General features: G+C 49.5%; 1 protein-coding gene and 1 pseudogene across 1 annotated transcript in view; one reads left to right on the top strand and one right to left on the bottom strand.

Moving 5' to 3' along the window:
* LOC136636070 (syntaxin-binding protein 1) overlaps nt 1-18465 on the bottom strand; it is a 30467-nt gene extending 12002 nt beyond the window's left edge. Inside the window, exons 1-13 of the mRNA XM_066611091.1 lie at nt 18413-18465; nt 17908-18052; nt 14418-14566; nt 13100-13184; nt 10984-11114; nt 10292-10399; nt 9200-9260; nt 8735-8800; nt 7033-7113; nt 3551-3689; nt 2168-2277; nt 1922-2023; nt 1124-1209 (exon numbers count right to left, since the gene is read on the bottom strand). Coding sequence (XP_066467188.1) covers nt 1124-1209; nt 1922-2023; nt 2168-2277; nt 3551-3689; nt 7033-7113; nt 8735-8800; nt 9200-9260; nt 10292-10399; nt 10984-11114; nt 13100-13184; nt 14418-14566; nt 17908-18052; nt 18413-18465 — 1316 coding nt within the window. The remainder of the gene's footprint in view (nt 1-1123; nt 1210-1921; nt 2024-2167; nt 2278-3550; nt 3690-7032; nt 7114-8734; nt 8801-9199; nt 9261-10291; nt 10400-10983; nt 11115-13099; nt 13185-14417; nt 14567-17907; nt 18053-18412) is intronic.
* Nucleotides 3806-3922, top strand: LOC136636071 (5S ribosomal RNA; annotated as a pseudogene).
* Nucleotides 18466-18529: the final 64 nt, after the last annotated feature.

Below are 18529 nucleotides of genomic sequence, written 5' to 3'. Positions count from 1 at the left end.
TATTTCTTATGACCCTTCTTCAACTTCTTTTTTTATAAACCATTTTGTGGGATTAAGTGCAGAACTGCTTCAAAAGCAGTGGGGGCGGGGGTAGCTGGGAGCATGAAGAAGAAAACAGGAAATCCTTTCCAGCCCCCCCCCCCATCTTGATCTCCAAGTCTACACTCTCAGGGTTGCCATACAGCCAGTCCAGTCAAAGCTGTTCCTGCAAACAGTCTGAGCAAGACCAGCACAGAAGGGCAGCCATGAATAAAAACGGTACAGTCAATACCAAGAACATGGGCAGGAGGTCTGGTCTAGACGGTAGAGCCTCCTTTTGCCTGAAGATAACATCCGCAGGTTGCCGGTTCGAGGCCACCGGCACCGTGCGACCTTGAAGCAGCTGACAAGCTGAGTCGAGTTAAGAGCGTGGGAGGATGGAGGCCAGAATGTGCGACCAGATCAGAAAGAAACATCTGAATGTTGTGGTTCTTGAGAGATAGAACCTTCTTTCAATTGTAAAAATCCCTACGGGGATTTAAACATTGCCTGCCTATGTAAACCGCCTTGAATAAAGACCAAGAAAGGTGGTATATAAATACCTGTATTATTATTATTATTATTATTAATTATTCATTCGCAGGAGAACCCTCACTTTAACAAGCCTGACAGGCTCCCAGGCAGCCAACAAGATCCTGAACTCAGTTCTAATTGTGTGCCAGTCCAGAAAGATGGGTGAGCACACAACGGAGAGGACCCTGATGGATTGTGTCCGGGCATCTCAATAGTTTCAGGCTGTCTCCATCTCCTCCTCCTCTTGTTTTGTGCTCAGTGTACATCCTCTGAACATGTGCAAAGTTCACAAGACGTCTGACTGTACTACTATTACTTTTCTTCCTGCCTGGCATCTCTCTTCTTCTCTCTATAGTTTCATAAGGGATTCTATTCTGCTCGCTTTGCTTTCTCTCCACACATTTGGGTTGCAGGCCAATGACAAACACCTCCGTGCAATTTTCACCCTCTGAGCCTGGCAGAGGGAACCCAGGACAAGGGGGCACTAAAACGGGGAACAAGCAGAAGAAGCCCAAAATCTGCCTTAAGGTTCACGCCGCCCTGGAGTCGAGAGGAGCCACCTTCTTCCTACCTGACCGCTGTAGTGCTGAAGGAGGCTGAGGATCGGGTGGAGATGTAAGGGTAGTGCTTGGTGTCCAGTTTATCCTCAATGGCATCCTGGAAAGAGAACAATTCAAGCTGAGAAGGGATGCCTACTGCAGTCTCCTTGCTGGACGTTTTCCTATACGCCACCGAGACGTGGAGAGACACACAAAGGCTTCCGTCACCCGTCCACCAACAGGCAAGGGTAGCAGAGCAGTGAACCTTGACTCTTCCCCACATGCTCTTCCCCACGGGCTGCTCTTGGCCACCACCACTTCCTGTTGAGCCCAGCTGCCCACGATGGGGACCTGCTCTGCTTCCATTCCAGGCAGGTAGCCACAGGGGGTTTCATTTCCCAACAGAGGGATTGGACCGCAAGGGAGTGGAAGAGTAAACAGAGGAAGAGAATGCCCTTCAGCCAAGAGCCCTTTCCTGCAGGGTTCTATCCTCCTGGTGGCCTGCCTAATCCCAGTACCTCTGCCTCCTCCTGGGACAGAAGCATAACAGAGCCCTGCGGGATCAGGCCAAGGGCCCGTCCAGTCCAGCTCGCCGTATCTCACAGCGGCCCACGAGATGCCTTTAAAAGCACATGAGACCCCTGCATCCTCTTGCCACCCCTTTGACCTGGGTCTGCCCATTGAATGAGGCTGCTATGAACCAGGAAGGCAAGGCTCCACATATATCACCCCAAGCTCCTTGGAGGAAGGGTGTTCCATAAAACGTGAACGACTAAATAAAATAAAAGGGTGACGGGCAAAACATTGAGCCAGTTTGTTTTCAGCCTCACCTCCATGATGTCCTTCACCACTGGGGTCCATCGGGACAGCTGGTAGGTCTGCTCGCTGATGCGTTCCTTCCTCTCGGGCTTGCTCCTGCGGCGCAAGGTGGACTGCGCACAGAGGCACAAGACGCATTTGTGGGGAGACAATACTCAGTGTGGGTTTTCCACCACACCCGAGAGCCTCACACACCAACACGCTTCGGCACCCTAAGGTTTGCTTGGCCAGGTGGTGAACCCGCAGCCAGGACTTACGTCTGTGATGATGGGGACTCCAAGGTGCGCCATGTTGGTGATGATCTCGCTGTCCTCGGGCGGAATCTGGGCATGTTGAATCAGCTTGTTCAGGTTCTCCTCAGTGATGCCTGCAAACACCAGAGATTCCGTGTTTTCCAGACCCAAATCAAACCCTCCCAAAACCTGCCTCCATCTGATTTTCTCCCTGGATTTCAGAATCCCAAAGTGCACGATCCTGTTCCTGAGATGAATGGATGTGTTTGGAGTTTGCAACGTCCCTCCTTAAAATTTCCTGTTTTGTATAGTGTCACAAAGGCCGCCTTGTTACTGCCTCTGGTCAGCGGTGTGGCTAGAGGGGGTGCAAAGCACTAAGTTTTGCAGGGAGCCTCGCCACGGCATGCGAGTGGCCCCATTCCTGAGGAAGCAAAACAAACGAATTCGCCTCAGTTTTGTTCCCCTGCCTGGAATGACTCCACAGGGGAGGAGGGCGAGGGGCCCGCTACACGCCACAGTGAGGCTTCCTGAAAAACTTAGGGCACAATCCTAACCCACTTTCCAGCACTGACAGAAGGGCAGTGCAGCTCCAACGTAAGGGAACAAACATTCCCTTGCTTTGAAGAAGCCTCCAAAGTGCTACCCAACTGCAGGATGCACTGCACATGCGCCACTGCCAATCCCCTTTCAGCTGTGTCCTTTCCCCTCATCTAGATTACTCATATGCGCTGATTTAAAAAATCACCCAAAAACGCAACTTTGGTTTGGGTCCTTCTGAGATTCTTTACAAAGACATCTGCAAGAGGGATCTGAAGGCCTTAGGAGTGGACCTCAACAAGTGGGAAACCCTGGCCTCTGAGCGGCCCGCTTGGAGGCAGGCTGTGCAGCATGGCCTTTCCCAGTTTGAAGAGACACTCGGCCAACAGACTGAGGCAAAGAGGCAAAGAAGGAAGGCCCATAGCCAGGGAGACAGACCAGGGACAGACTGCACTTGCTCCCGGTGTGGAAGGGATTGTCACTCCCGGATTGGCCTTTTCAGCCACACTAGACGCTGTTCCAGAACCACCATTCAGAGCGCGATACCAGAGTCTTTCGAGACTGAAGGTTGCCAACTACTACTCTGTGTGGTGTCTTAAAGTGCGGGAGCACGTGTGTGTCTCTGACGGACACCACACGGCCCTTTTGCTTACAGTCATGTCAAGGCGGCTTTCAAAACTGCTTTATCAATGCTCAGAAGCATTCTGAGGATTTGGCCTGTGACGTGCGCTGGAAGGAGTTAGCCAGCTCTTTTACACAAACACACCAGGGTCTACGTAGTCCTGATCCTGCGAGCTCTGCCCGCATTCATTCCACGCATCTTCTCTTCGCCATCACACCCGCCCCTTCCCGGAAGGCTGCCGCTCCTACCGTTCTTGAGAAAGATATACAGCAGGATGATCCGGATCTTGTCATAGGTGGTGACATTTGCATCGAGCAGGATTGGGACAATGGCCCGCATGGGGTCCTTTATCTTCTCCCCCTCTGCATCAGTCCCCATGGCCAGGTCCTACAGGGATCAGAACGTCCACCAACATGTCACCAGCCTGCACCACAGAGGGACGCTCAGAGAAGGATATTCAGGAACTGAAAATGGAGACTGCTCCAATTTTAGGGCCAAGTTGTGCTTGGAGCTATTACCCTGCACATGCCGGAACTTGTCTGATCTCGGAAGCTAAGCAGAGTCAGGCCTGGTTAGTACTTGGATGGGAGACCGCCTGGGAATACCGGGTGCTGTAAGCTTATACCATGATCTCGCAAGCTAAGCAGGGTCAGGCCTGGTTAGTACTTGGATGGGAGACTGCCTGGGAATACCAGGCGCTGTAGGCTTAGACCATAGTCTTTCAAGACTGAAGGTTGCCAACCACATGCTTCCAAATCCCATATTTTTCTTCATTTTATTTCTGCCTTGTTAGCTGGGCAAAGAGACAGCTTTTGAAGGGATGCTCCTGTTATATTTGGCAGAGGGAGCGCAACTGTCCCTCTTCACCCCAATGTGGCATCTTTTCAGGGGCTGTGGCTGGTGTCTCTTCTGTATCTGTTTTTTTTATTATTATTATAAGAGTGTGGGCCCTTTAAGGACAGGGAACCATTTATTGATTTGTTTCTAAATAAACCGCTTTGTGAACTACTCTGTTGAAAAGCAGCAAATAAATATTCTTTATATGGTTCACTTTTCCATTTGTTTTCATTCTCCGAAACAAAAACAGCAGCCAAATTTAATAATAAGTAATACAGGGCACAAGCCTAACCAGGTCTACTCAGCAGTAAGTTCTATTTTGTTCAGTGGGGCTTACTCTTAGGAAAGTGTGGTTGGGATTGCAGCCATAGTGTTTAACCACATGAAATCAATATGCGAGTGTGTTTAGCTTTTGTCATGCCCTACGTTTTTCTTGAATGTCCTACATTTTGGGCTGCCTGGTCATCTTTTTGGGGTTATGACATCTAGTCATCCTGTCTTGAAGTCAAATCTAATTGACTGCATGGGAACACAACATCTTCACATGGTCTAGATCAGGGGTGCTCAATAGGTGGATCATGATCTACCGGTAGATCGCGAGGCAAAATGAGTAGATCCCGGAGCCCTGTCTCTCCAAACTGTTAATATGTCAGTTTCATCTAGTGACTAGACAAAACTGACATATTTAGCTGACACTAAACTGACACTGAAACTGACACTTTAGCTGCTCTTCAGGCAGGCAGCAACAAAACTGACGAAACTGACTAGACTCCAGCAGGGGCCCCATACATTAAAGGGGGTGTCTGTCAGACGCTTCCTTCCCCCCGGTAGATCTCCAGGCCTTGCTGGGTTTCAAAGTAGCTCTCGAGCCAAAAAAGTGAGCACCCCTGGTCTAGATCAGTGGTTCCCAAACTGTGAGCCGCGGTTCCCCAAGAGAGCTGTGGAAACCAGCTAGGGGAGCTGCCCTTGAGAAAAACCTCACACCCCATACAATGTATAGGATTGTAGCCCTAATGGGGGGGGCATCACACACGCCACCTGCCCCCTTCTGCTACACAGGCAACCATGTGGTTATAAGGGTCTTCAGCTAACTAACTAACTAAAATACTAACCAGTCTAGATCTGAATGAACCCAAAAGTCCTCCCGCATTAATAGCAAAAGGGTAATTTATTTCCATATAACAAAGTGCATGGTATCAAAAAGCCACAAAGTAATAACAAGCCATACAAACATTACAGCATAAACACTCCAAGTAGGAATTAACAAGAGCTCAGCAGAACCCAAGAAATCTCAATCCTTCCTTACTAACTAGGGGAGGCTTTATAAGTAAGTCTTCCATCCCCTTTAGCCTCACAGATGTTTTTAAGTTCCTAATTATAGGCTCAATCATCAAGAGAGAAAAAAATATCTGATATTTAAAGTGAAATAACCCTAATTCTTCCTTCTCCACGACAGGGACTCACAGTCAAGGCCCAACAGGTTAAGGGAGCTACCAGTTGAAAAAGTTGGGGAAACACCGGTCTATGTGATCACAGATTCCTTGAGATCAAGAAAAAGCCCCTGGACAGAATGCGTTCTGGTGTGCATGTTTTAAATGCCTTCACAACATCAAATTTGGATAAGAAGCTACAAAGAACAAGTATGAAAAAGCAACCCCACTTCTTCTCAAAAATATTTTGCTGTCAAACTCTGTATAGCCCTAGAAGACCACAATTTTGAAAACACACACATGCTCACACAAATTAAAGGGGGAAAAAACAAACTAGCAGCAGGGACAAAGGCAGATTTTCAACAGAAAAACAGAAGGTGTCAGCAAGCAAATGCACCTCCCAAGTTTAAGAACAGGCTAAACGTTTGCCTAAGGGGTGCAGGTCTGTATCAATCTCATTAAAGAACAAAAGTAATGGATCTGGTGGAGCCTTAAGACAGCAGAGAATTCTACAAGGGGGAACTACCAGAGAGAAGACCCTGTTTTCTAGGGAGGGGATATCGCGCATGCATGCATACAAAATGGGCTCCAAATGTTTCAAGTTTCCAAAACAAAAGAGCACCACTCTCCATGTCTGGAGCATGAGAAGACTTTAAGAGCATAAGAACAGCCCCACTGGATCAGGCCAAAGGCCCATCTAGTTCAGCTTCCTGTATCTCACAGTGGCCCACCAAATGCCCCAGGGAGCCCACAAGACAACAAGAGACCTGTATCCTGGTGCCCAAACTTGTCAGCTGAACATAAGGACATAAGAAGAGCCCCACTGGATCAGGCCACAGGCCCATCTAGTCCAGCTTCCTGTATCTCACAGCGGCCCACCAAATGCTCCAGGGAGCACACCAGATAACAAGAGACCTGCATCCTGTTGCCCTCCTTTGCACATGGCATTCTGACTTTAGGGGAAGGAGTGGGGAAGAAAACTCTAAGAGCAATGAGGGTAAGTCCTGATGTCCTGAGATAGCAGGCAACTGTCCTCTGCCATAACATGGAAACTTTTGGCACGTATCTGTCCCCATTGGGGGCTGATGAGAAAACTGTAATCCCTCTGAAATATAGGCAAAGAGGCAAAGAAGGAAGGCCCATAGCCAGGAAGACAGACCAGGGACAGACTGCACTTGCTCCCAGTGTGGAAGGGATTGTCACTCCCGAATCGGCCTTTTCAGCCACACTAGACGCTGTTCCAGAACCGCCATCCAGAGCGCGATACCAGAGTCTTTTGAGACTGAAGGTTGCCAATATGTATGTATATATATGGGGAGGAAAGGTGACCCGGCGTGGCTACAGGGAGATGGAGAAACAGAGGCCTCAGCAATGGGGCCAGCTGCTGTTCATAGACTCTGCCAAATTCTAAGATGATTTACAATCTGAAAGGAAAAAAAATGTGGTTTCTGGGTGCTCTTTACCTGCTCGACTCGGCAAAGCTTGTCGACGGTGCCTTGGTAGTGTTTCATGCAGTCCTCAGCCAGGTGAAGGTGAGTGGAATACTGTAGGGGGCAGAAAAGAATCCAGGTCATGCATTAACTAAATGAAAAAGTCAAGAACTAGATCCAAGGGGTACAAACAGCAAGAGAGGAAATTCCTGTAGGACATGGGAAAAATTCTGGATGGTGGTTCGGCAGTGGGACAGATTGCAGAGGGGGGTGGAGGACTCTCCCACACTGGTGATCGTCAAGTAGCTGCTGGAGATGCTCTAGAAGGATTCCCTGCTTCAGGCGGGGCTGGACTAGATCAGGGGTCTGCAAATTTTTCAGCCAGAGGGCTGCATCAAATATCTGGCACGGTGTTGAGGGATCTGAAGGCCTTAGGAGTGGACCTCAACAGGTGGGAAACCCTGGCCTCTGAGCGGCCCGCTTGGAGGCAGGCTGTGCAGCATGGCCTCTCCCAGTTTGAAGAGACACTTGGCCAACAGTCTGAGGCAAAGAGGCAAAGAAGGAAGGCCCATAGCCAGGGAGACAGACCAGGGACAGACTGCACTTGCTCCCGGTGTGGAAGGGATTGTCACTCCTGAATCGGCCTTTTCAGCCACACTAGACACTGTGCCAGAACCACCATTCAGAGCACAATACCAGAGTCTTTCGAGACTGAAGGTTGACAGAAAAAAAATTAAAATATAAAATTTATATAAATAAATTAGAGACGGAACTTAGATGAGTGACTAAATGAACGAATGGGCTCATTCATTCAATCCCTCTGGCCCTTAGAACACTCTCCAGATGCAACCATGCAACTATGCAACTGGAGCATAGTTCCAGTCATGTTCGGCCAAGCGGACCAGAGGCTTTCAGGGGACAAGAGGCTGGCCATGGGCCGGATAGAGGCTTGCCACGGGCTAAATCTGGCCCCCGGGCCAGGGTTTGGAGACCCCTGGACTAGGTGATAATGTGGGTCCCTTCCACGCAGCTGCCTTCAGTGCCAGTTCAATACAGTGCTCTCAGGCCCAGTCTGGTTGACAGCTATTCATGTGGACGGCACGGCAAAACAAACCTCTCAAGGGTCCCCGATTGTGAGGGGCATCCCTGGGGAAAGAATGTCCAGACAACACACAGCCCTGGGGCACAGCCTTTGGCCTCCTGCTACCATCACTTTCCTGAAGGGGCAAGGCTGCCAGTAGCTGGGTGGGAGACTGCAGGACCACCTTTTGTCATGGACTGTTGATGCCTTCTCACCACCCAGAATCCCCAACAGATAAGCACCTTTTTGAAGATCCAGTCTTGCAATCCTAAAACCTCTCCCCCCATGAAGCATTCATGCTGAACAGCCCTGTCAGATCAGGCCCAGGGCCCACCTAATGCCGCTCCCTGCACCTCACAGTGGCCCAACACATGCCTCTGGGAGCACACAAGACCACAGGTTCCCTGTATCTTCGTGCCACTCCCTGGTATCTCACATTCGGAGAGAGGCAACCTCTGAAACCCGTAGTTACAAGGCACGGGACTATCACCTGTGATGGACTTTCTGTCCAATCCCCTTTTCAAGGCATCTAAGCCTTCAGCATCCTACAGCAAAGAGTTCCACGCATTAATTACGTGATGGTAAATAAACACCCGCAGGTTCTGGTCAAATTCTGGTCCCAAAGTGGGGTCACAGCCTATCGCCAGAACTCACCTTGCTGAGTTCCTTCTGATATTGGGGCATCTTCTTCAGCATCTGGGAGAGGTCCCTCATGGTCGTCTGAAAGGGACAAATGACAGGGGCTGATCCTCGCTCTCCTGCTTGCTTCAGAAAGCACCCAGCTCACCATTCACGGTGACAGGAAAGGATAGGAGGGCACCAAATAGGGACGGGATCTTTGAGGTGCCCAGAAGTCTGTCGACCAGCTCAGAGGATAGTCTACTAGCCTGGAGAATGGATTTAAAAACTGACTCAGGAGTTTATGCTGCTGCTGCCCCCATTTGGTTTCGACTCCAGCCTGCGCTGTTCAAACAGCAGCCAAGGCAGTCCTTTGGTCAGTTCCCTCCCCCAACTTCAGTGGGGTTTCCCCACATCCCAGCCCTCTGCCTGCTCTCTCCTGCCGTCACACTCCCCCTGATTTTGACCAGCTCTAGTGAGAAACTTCACAAGAAGCCTTACCTTCTCGCCAGTGTTCATCCTCTTGCTGGAGGAGAAGTCCTTCAGAGAGCGAGTGACCTCCCTGGAATGGACAAAGGGTCCAGCCAGTCGTTCCTGATTTGGGACTTTGTTGTTGCCCCCCCCTTCCCCTCAGACAAGGAAGTGCCCAGTAGCTTATGTAAAATACAGCCTTTCCAGACACACCCCAATGCACCTGACGCCATTCTAAGGGAGCCAAAAGGTACAGCAACATGGAGACATGGGTTAACCCTAACCCAGCAACCCTAACCCTAACTCAGCAACATGGGTTAACCCTAACCCTAAGGGCTGCCTAAACAGCCACAACCCTTCCCCCTAGATATTTTTCCCTCCCCAGCTGATATAATTCATGCTCATTTCCTAAAGGGTAGAGCTGTCCCCTAGACGGCACCTTTCCCCGCAACATAAGGGCAGTGGGGGACTTTGCAAGGCAAGGCAGGGCACCCGTGTGGGGCTGTGTTTGTGGCACTGTGTCAACTCACAAGGCCTCTTTTCCTTGGCTCCCCTGCCCCGTTTCTCACTAACAGGAAGCTGAAGAGCCCCTAGAAACGAACCCAAGGCGCCTTTCACCATCTTGCCCAACAGGGACAAAGCACACAGTGGAAGCCTCTGCTGGTACCAAGTCAGGCCTGATCCAACTTCATCCACTGTTGAGCATGACCAGCAGAAGCTCTCCAGGGCCCCAGGCACTGAGGCAAGCAGTGGTTTTGCAGAGTTCCAGGTGGGGTTTTCCCCACCCAGCCCAGCTGGAGATGCTGTGGAGGATTCTGGACATGGTGCCAAGGTCAGAACTTGTCGTGCACAGCAGGTGCTCTTCCACTGAGCTTTAGGCCTTCTCCCACACAGAGTCATCTCCAGCTTGGAAAGGGGCTGTAACTCAGTGGCACAGCGCTAGCTTCACTTGCAGAAGCCCTCCAGTTTAATGCAGGCCTGTGAAAGACCCCCATTTGAAGTTCTGCAGAGCTGCTGACAATCTGGAGCTAAAGGGACTCGGGAGAAGACCCTTCCCCTTTGTTCTATCCTGTGGCCACTGTGCCCTGGAGGGAGGGTACACGAGAGGAGAGGAGCTCTTACTGGGACACCTCGGCGATGTGCTTGTGGCGCAAGGCCACCCAGAGATCATCGTCCTCATCCAGCAGAACCTCTTTGACACGAGCCTCTCCAATGCCACTGGTCTCATACCTGGGAAGGGGGACAAAGAGAGAAGAAGTCAGTGGTCTTGCTCAGGGAGGCAAACACAACACTCTTCTCCATCTGGGTCTTCAAGAACCTGCACGCATCTGGGCAGACAGATGCCAGCAAGTTGGCCTGGGGAGCTCCTCACACATCAAAACCTTACCAAGTCCCAAGGGATCATCCTGTATCAAAGGGTTAACTAGCCTGGTGAATGGCCAGATCCTTCCAGGAAGCCCAGAATGCAATAGCCCACCCTTGCTGTCTACTCCTGGCATCTGGTACTCAGAGACACAATGGATAGTTACACATCATTACTGTGAGTAACAACCATCGATAAGTCCTCCACACACTGGCCTCACCCCCAGGATGGTGCAGCACAGTGACTCTCAAACATTTTAGCACCGCAGCCCACTTTTTAGGATGACAACCTGTTGGCACCCACCAGAAATGACGTCAAGGCTACAAGCAACATGATAAAGCAGGAAAATTTTTAAAACCTCCCCATACAACAAAATCAAATTGAATTAAAAATTATTTTAAATAAAGAAGACACACTGCAGCTGGAACAAGCTGTGCCAAAAGTCCCTTACTTGTACACATCATTTTCAACGGGCAGCAGGTCGTAACTCATGGCTTGGAACGTCAGTTCGTGCAACACGGGGGAGCTGGGATCGAAGCCGCGATCCAGGATGATGAGCTGAGAGCGAGCTTTGTCTGGACCCTGAAATGGGGAGGAGAAGCTTCAACGGACTGTCCCTCTTTGCCTCAATGAGGACTAGTGACACTTGTTTTCCCACTGGTTGAAAGATTGGGTGTCTCTTCTCAGAGGCAATGGCTATACTACACAGTCAAGGCCAATGCCATTGAAACTCTCTCATTGCTGTCAGTCCAAACCCTTGCTCTGATTTTCTGCCCAGTCCTAAATCCAACCAAGCTCTTCCCTTCCACGGTCTTGTCTCTCTCTAACTGCCACACTCCTGAAGCAACCATCTGAAGGGCTCCAGCTTCCTCAACTGCACCCTTTCACCCTTGAAACTAATGTGATGCTCCTTCCCAACTTCCTCCAAATTCCTTCTTCAAGCCCATATCCTTCAGAACTCTGGAGAACATCAGAAGAGCCCCTCTGGGTCAGGCCTAAAGCCCATCCAGTCCAACTTCCTGCATCACACGGTGGCCCCCAGATGCCTCAGGGGGCACTCAAGACAACAAGATAGCCATATCATGGCTTGTAACCTGTGATGGACTTTTCCCCCTGCAATCTGTCTAGTCCCCTTTTCAAGGCATCTGGGCTGGGTGCCATCACCGCATCCTGTGGCAAGGAGTCCCAAAGATCGACATTTTTCAGCCCTCTTCCCCAAATACAAGCAGTAGACATCTCTCAAGTCACCAGGGACCTTCCCACATGGGACTTACTTGCAAACGCACATTACAGGGAGGTCTTGACCATGGGAAAATAGCATGAGTGAATCATATAGCGTTGCACCACAGTGAAAAGTGGAAGCACCCATTTAATTGTGGGGCTTCCAGACATGCGCAGACAAGCAGCGTCCCAGTGGGGTCACCAAGAGTATTGTGTGGAAGCAGCCACACACTCCTGCAAGTCCCTCTATTTGAAAACTCCTCTTAAATTTAGCAGGGGGAGAGCAGTGCTTCCCCTCCCCCCAGCCGGGTGCCTTTTCCAGTAGCTTCTGCTGGTGTCTCTTCTGAATTTTTTTTTAAATACTATGAGCCCTTTGGGGACAGGAAACCACTGATGGATTCATTTTATTTTGTGAGTTGCTTTGTAACAGCTTTTATTACTATAATTATAATATATTAAAGCCCTATACTGCCAAAGCCCTTTAAAGCCCTATACTGCTCTGGGCCAGGGTATCTTAGAGATCGCCTACCTCTGCACAATCCGGCTCGTCCTCTTAGGTCATCAGAGAAGACCTTTTTGCAAGTGCCGCCGCCTAGGGAGGTACGTGGGGCAGCGGCAAGAAATAGGGCCTTCTCAGTAGTGGCACCAACGCTATGGAATTCCCTTCCCCTTGACTTAAGAACGGCTCCCTCTTGAGACTTTTCGGCGAGGCCTGAAGACCCTTTTGTTTAAACAAGCCTTCTGAGTTCTCGGCCTTTTTAACATCTTTTCAACATCTTTTAATTTTTTACAGGCCTGATTCTTTTATGACTTGCTGCTCTATGCTCTTTTTAGCTTTTTACTACTTGTTATCTGACTACTGTTTTTATGATATGTGTTATTATGCTTTTATCTGTTTTTAAATTATGTTGTTTAATCTGTTTTTAACCTGTTGTAAGCCGCCTTGAGTCCCTTCGGGGAGAAAGGCGGGGTAAAAATAAAGTTATTTAATTGTTGTTGGCAACCTTCAGTCTCGGAACACTATGGTATTGCGCTCTGGATAGTGGTTCTGGCACAGCATCTAGTGTGGCTGAAAAGGCCGATTCGGGAGTGACAATCCCTTCCAGTTATTTTATTATTATTATTATTATTATTATTATTATTATTATTATTATTTATATAATAATATAATATATTACATACACATATATATAATACTAATAACTACTCTGGTTGAAAATTTGTCTGTAAGTACTCTCAATGCTCAATGCTCACTTGAACATGCAATGCTCAATTGTGCACACATTTTCCGCTCTCCTGCAGCGCCACGGTGCAGAGGATCTGGTATATGCCGAAGCCCCACTCACCTCCCCCATGGTTGGGTCATCGGCCTTGTAAGCATCAAGCTTGTCCTGGATTAGCTGGGCCAGCATGGCGTTATCTTTGTAATCCCTGCAGGAGGCAGAAAGTTGGTTTAAGGGAAGGGGAGGCTTCTTCACCCAACAAAGGTCTTTCATCACACCGCAGTGATAAACCCCACAAGGAATCAGGCCCACCCAAGGCTGACTCATTCATGAGCGAGCCTAAGGCGCTCCGAGACAGCAGATCAGCTGGGGTGCCAATTGTCCTTTCAGCCATGCGATGCCATCTGTCTAAGACCAACTGATGCCAAGGACGGCGGTGTCCAGACAATTGTGAAAAAAAAACACACTGCGATCTCACAATGTCAACATGAAATGCAATGAAAATAATGACAAAGCTACTCATAAAAGCCATAAACACACTTTGCAATTCTGAAAACAATTGTGGAGACTTCCAAGTGTGCCACACACAAAGATGTGGGCAATAAGAGCTTTTTAAATTTGGGGGGGGGCAAGAAAAATGTATTTACTATAAAGCACTCAGTGCACATCAAGGCAAATTAAGGAGCTCCCCATTAGAGAATTCGTTGAAGCCTAGTCTAGCCACTCATTTTGTTAAAAAATTATATTTTTATACAAAACATATTTTGATCTATTTCATTATGTTCATATAGAATACATTTTAATGTATTTTACATATTTATTGTAAGGTGTCCATTATATATAATTTATACACAGTACAATATATTTATTATTATTAGGAATCTTTACTGTGGCATCACCAGGGTTTGCCGCACTTAGTGCGGGAGGCCAGCGGGTCACCCCCAAGATGGACCACCACCTATGCAGTGGGTGATGCAATGACCCAGGTAGTGGGTGTGGAAACACACCATCGCCCTGCCCTGCTGGTTTGGGGGCTATAACTTTTGACAGAACAGAGATACAGCAGTTCAATTTCATTGCATTCCGCATGAAATTAGGCATCAATTTATACATAACGTAATGGTATTGTTTGAGAGTGCCAAGGTTTTTAAAAATTTTGGCAAGTAGTGCTGTCACCCCCCCCTCCCCGATGCAGCCCCACATCCCCTGGAGATGCCACTGAATCTTTATATGCTTCAATTCAACAGAAGAACAGAAAAAGCAGAATAACTGGAAGAAGAAAACCCAGTTCCAAATCCCAAAAGGGCTTCTGCACATAACACAATGGTTAACCCAGGTTGGTTCCCAGTTACACCCTCATCCCAAGAAGACATTCCATAGGTACGCACCAAATCTGGCTCAAGGGCCCTTCCCCAAGGTGGCTTCTTGGTCCCTGACTTACCCTCGGTACCGGACAGCCGGGTATTCCTTCAGAGTGGCACAGAGAGTGGCAATTTGCTCTGCAAGGCGCTCCAGGATTGGGTTCTTCAGCTGGGCCTTGTGAGGGCTGTAGAAGCTCTGGAAGGAGTCTCCAGAATCCAGGGAGTACACCTACGGCAGAAGGGCAGGGAGAACCAGAGAAGAAAGTTAGCCAAGACGGGCTTGTGTCAGAAAGGGGGGGGGCCGTCCTCAAATCAGGGTGCCAGGCAACCAGCATCCTGCCTACTCCTTTGCTGGCACTGTCCCCTCGCAAGACTGGCTAACAGCCCAGTCCTATCCAGCGTCAGTACAGCACAGCTGCACGGCCCGCACAGCCCAACATTGGTTAGGGGCAGGCTCTATACGGCTTATGGGAACAAATGCTCTCTCACCCCAAGAGAGTATTTGTTCCCTTACCCTGTGCAGATCCCGGGACTGACCAGCGGAGCTACTCGGATCTCCGCAGCAAATCCATTGGCACAAGTCCGAGAATCCCTGTGTCAAGGAAGAGGCTCAAGGAATAGCATGCAGTGCAAGCCAGCACCTCCCTCCCTGATTTGCCCTTATTCAGCCCCCACCCCACCCCTGTGCTGCTCAGGACAGCTCCCAACTGCCCTGTGGGGCACTGCTTTGGGTCTGGTACCAGTGTGATGGTGGCACTCCCAGGGATAGGAAGATGTGCTTTGGATAGTACGTTTGTGACACCCTGGGCTGAAAGAGCATCTGCAGCACCGGCACTAGAAAGAAATAGGTTTGTTCTGTACGTGTTGTGCAAAGGCACCATCCTGGCTCTGGCTACTATCAGGTGGCCTTGGCCCATCTAATCACAGCTCGTCAGACACTACTAATCCCCGGGCTCTTGTGTTGACCCATCCGTCTAAGTCAGGGGTGTCCAAAGTTTTTGGCAGGAGGGCCACATCATCTCTCTGACACTGCTTCGGGGGCCGGGGAAAGAAAGAAAGAATTTATTTACATTTAAAATTTGCATAAGTTTACATAAATGAATATATTAAAGATGAACTTATATGAATGAGTGAAGGTCTTGCAATAGCTCAAGGCCTTGCACAAAGCAAGGCTGGCCTTTCCTTTGCTGCCGCTACTGCATCACAGACGTGAAACAGCAAGCAGTGGAGGAAGCCCTCATCCCACAGCTCACAAAAGAGGTCAAACAGTTGCCTACACACTGAGAGCAGTTGTGTTGGGCCAGTGCGGGCTTCAACAAATCTGTGGAGGGCCAGAGACTCATTAGAGACTGGGGGCTCCCTGAGGGCTGCATTGAGAGGCCTTGAGGGCCGAATGTGGCCCCAGGGCCAGGGTTTGGGCACCCCTGGTCTAAGTCACAGCAGCTGACTCTGGTTCATCACCTCGCCATCTACCCTGAAATCCAACTACATCCCTAATGGCTTGTACCAGTTTTAGCCTTCTCCATTCGGGTTCCAGCTTTGTTTTGGCACCCGAAGCCAGATCCTCACGATGGCCAGCCACCAAGGAATTGGTGGACTTTATACATGCTAAATATGTACTGCTCCCTTGAGTTACTGCAAGGCTGGAAGTGCCTTGGGGCAGAGACCTACCCTCATATTAATGCATTACTTTCTCTGTAAAGCTCCGCACAGGCTACCGAAATTGTGGACACAATAATGGCGTAAGAACAAGACGGTAAACACACGGGCAGACACAGGCCAAAATGGGTGTGCAAAGAAGCCACCACTCATTTCAGCAGCTTCAAGAGAAAGACTGGCTCACAATGAGCAACAATGCTCTGTATTCAGAAGGAGGGAGGCTCATTTTGCCAGAGGCATAAAGCAACCTGTTGCTGTGGTATTTGTGGCTCTGGAACACTGCCTGCCATCTGCTTCCCCAGCCCACCCCTCGCCCCCAAAGCGGGAGGTGCGGCAGATGGCGACAAGGCTTCTGTCCTCCCCCACTGGTCGCCTCTGGGGACGGACCACAGGCACAGCCAACGGCAAGAAGAAGAGGGCGGGAGCAGCTTGTGCGTGGGACTAAGGGGGGAGTTAAGTCCACTCCAGAGGATAAGCACTGAGAAGTAATCAAAGAAGACGGTCAGCAAGAGGTCAGGAAGAAAAGCAACTTCCCCGCCAAAGGAGAAGGTCATGAAATCTCCTATTTTCTCACAAGTGCCTGCACGACCCCCTGAAGCACTTCCTTTCAGCCACAGGGAGCTTGAAAATGGTATGTGCAGAGCAGGCGCAGCTGCGCTCCCCCAGTCCTTCCAAAATGCATTCCTGACTTGGTCGCACCCTTTCTGGGCAATATGGGGGGGGGCGCATTCACCATTACTGAGATGAGAAAGTCAATGGTGTTTATTCCAATGGGCTAAGGGAGATGGGGAGAGGGTGGTTTTACAGTTCCATTTGACATCTCAACTTGAAAACTATGGTTTGAGTCGTATAAACCAAGATCTACCCAGGGTTTCTTTTCCCTAACTGTGGTTTGAGCTAAACCACAAACTACCCAGCCAAACCACAGTACCCCAAGCTTGCACGAAACCCAGAACTGGGGTTCAGCTGAAGCTCAAAAGCAGAAGCTTTCCTTCACCTCATTTCATGCCTGAAAGAGGAAAACGGAGGAAGGAGTTCTCTTTAGTGCTCTCTCTCTCTCTACTGGGAAACTTGGCTGTCCTATTGTGTTTAACCCACCCACGCCACTTAAGGCAGAGATAGACAAAGTCAGGTGCGAGGCTGGATACAATCCAGTTCTCCGAATGCTCCTTGTCCATGCTTATTAGACCTTCTCTCACACACAACCGTCTCCCACGCAAGCACACACTCAAGGTTGGCACTGCCCACCTGTATATGAAGCATTAGTGCATATGGAAAAAGGGCAGGTGCAAACCAACTCACAGCTCATGCCAGGACTGAGAACAGAGTTACATTTGTAGTTTTCACACACACAGTAGACAGAGACAGATACAGAAACTGTAGATACAGGGGAACCCTATTCACACAGAATCCCCTACATACACACACCCCATTATCTTAGCTTTAGTTTAGCAGTGTTGAAAGTCTTCCTTAAACAAAGGGACGTTCTTGCTGAACTGAACAGTGGTGTGGACACTACAGGACTATCAGCCCAACCCTAGCCACACTTTCATGGGAGTAGCTACCATTGACTCTAATGGGACTTACTTCTGCGTAGACATCCATAGGATTGGGCTGCAACTGAACATTAACACGTCACTCTTTGGTTCAGCAAGAATGTTGCTTTGTTGCTGGAAGGAACACCAGCATTTTCAACACTGCTAAATAAAAAGTAAGGTACGCTGGGGGGGTTCCCCCCAGATCCATGGATCCACCCTCCAATCCATGAATGGGCATATGAGAGAGACAGACTTTGGCTTCGATTCCAGACCCCAATGCAGCAAGCACTTCATGTAAACAGATTTACAGCAACATACCCCCCCCCCCAATTGCCAGCTCTAATTTGGCCTTCTCCCCCACCTGGAGACTCACCTGCGACTCGTAGGGCAGAAAAGCGATGTTGATCTCTGTGAGGGTCTTGATGACTTTTGCCGCACGGGATTTCACCAGTTCATTGAAGAGGGCATCGGGGCATGCTGTGACAGGAGAAAGAGGAGATGCTGCGGTCAGGCAGGAGCTGCAAACCGTTCAGAGAAGGCACGGGGAAGGAGAAGGACATTGTCCCAGAGCGTCTTCCCCATGGCGATGGAGTAGAGAGCACAGACAGACCCTCTTAGAGGGGTCACTAGTGAACAACACAGACATGTTCAAATTACAGACATGAGGATTATGGGAAGCTGCTTGATCAGAATATACTGTAGGCTAAGTGGTGGGATCTCTGCAAACCCGTTTCAGTTGCATCTCAAAATTAACACACACACAGCCCATAAAATGAACGTGGTGGCCGAGTGAAAGGGGGCCAGGGCTGACCTGTCCACGAGGGAGACTGAGGTGGCCAGCTTGAGCGGCAGATTGGCAAGGGGCCATCCTTTCTCACTGCTCCTCCTCTGCCCCCATGGAGGAGAGGAGGATGGTGCTTCCTCCAAACATTCCGTCTCTTTCCCTCTGTCCTTCCCAATCCAGCAAGCAGGGAAAGAGGAGGAACAGAGGTCAT

The sequence above is a fragment of the Tiliqua scincoides genome, unplaced genomic scaffold, assembly GCF_035046505.1.
Source record: "Tiliqua scincoides isolate rTilSci1 unplaced genomic scaffold, rTilSci1.hap2 HAP2_SCAFFOLD_79, whole genome shotgun sequence".
Taxonomy (NCBI): Eukaryota; Metazoa; Chordata; class Lepidosauria; order Squamata; family Scincidae; genus Tiliqua; species Tiliqua scincoides.
The sequence above is the reverse complement of the archived record's forward strand: the minus strand, read 5'-3'. Positions and strand labels throughout refer to the sequence as shown.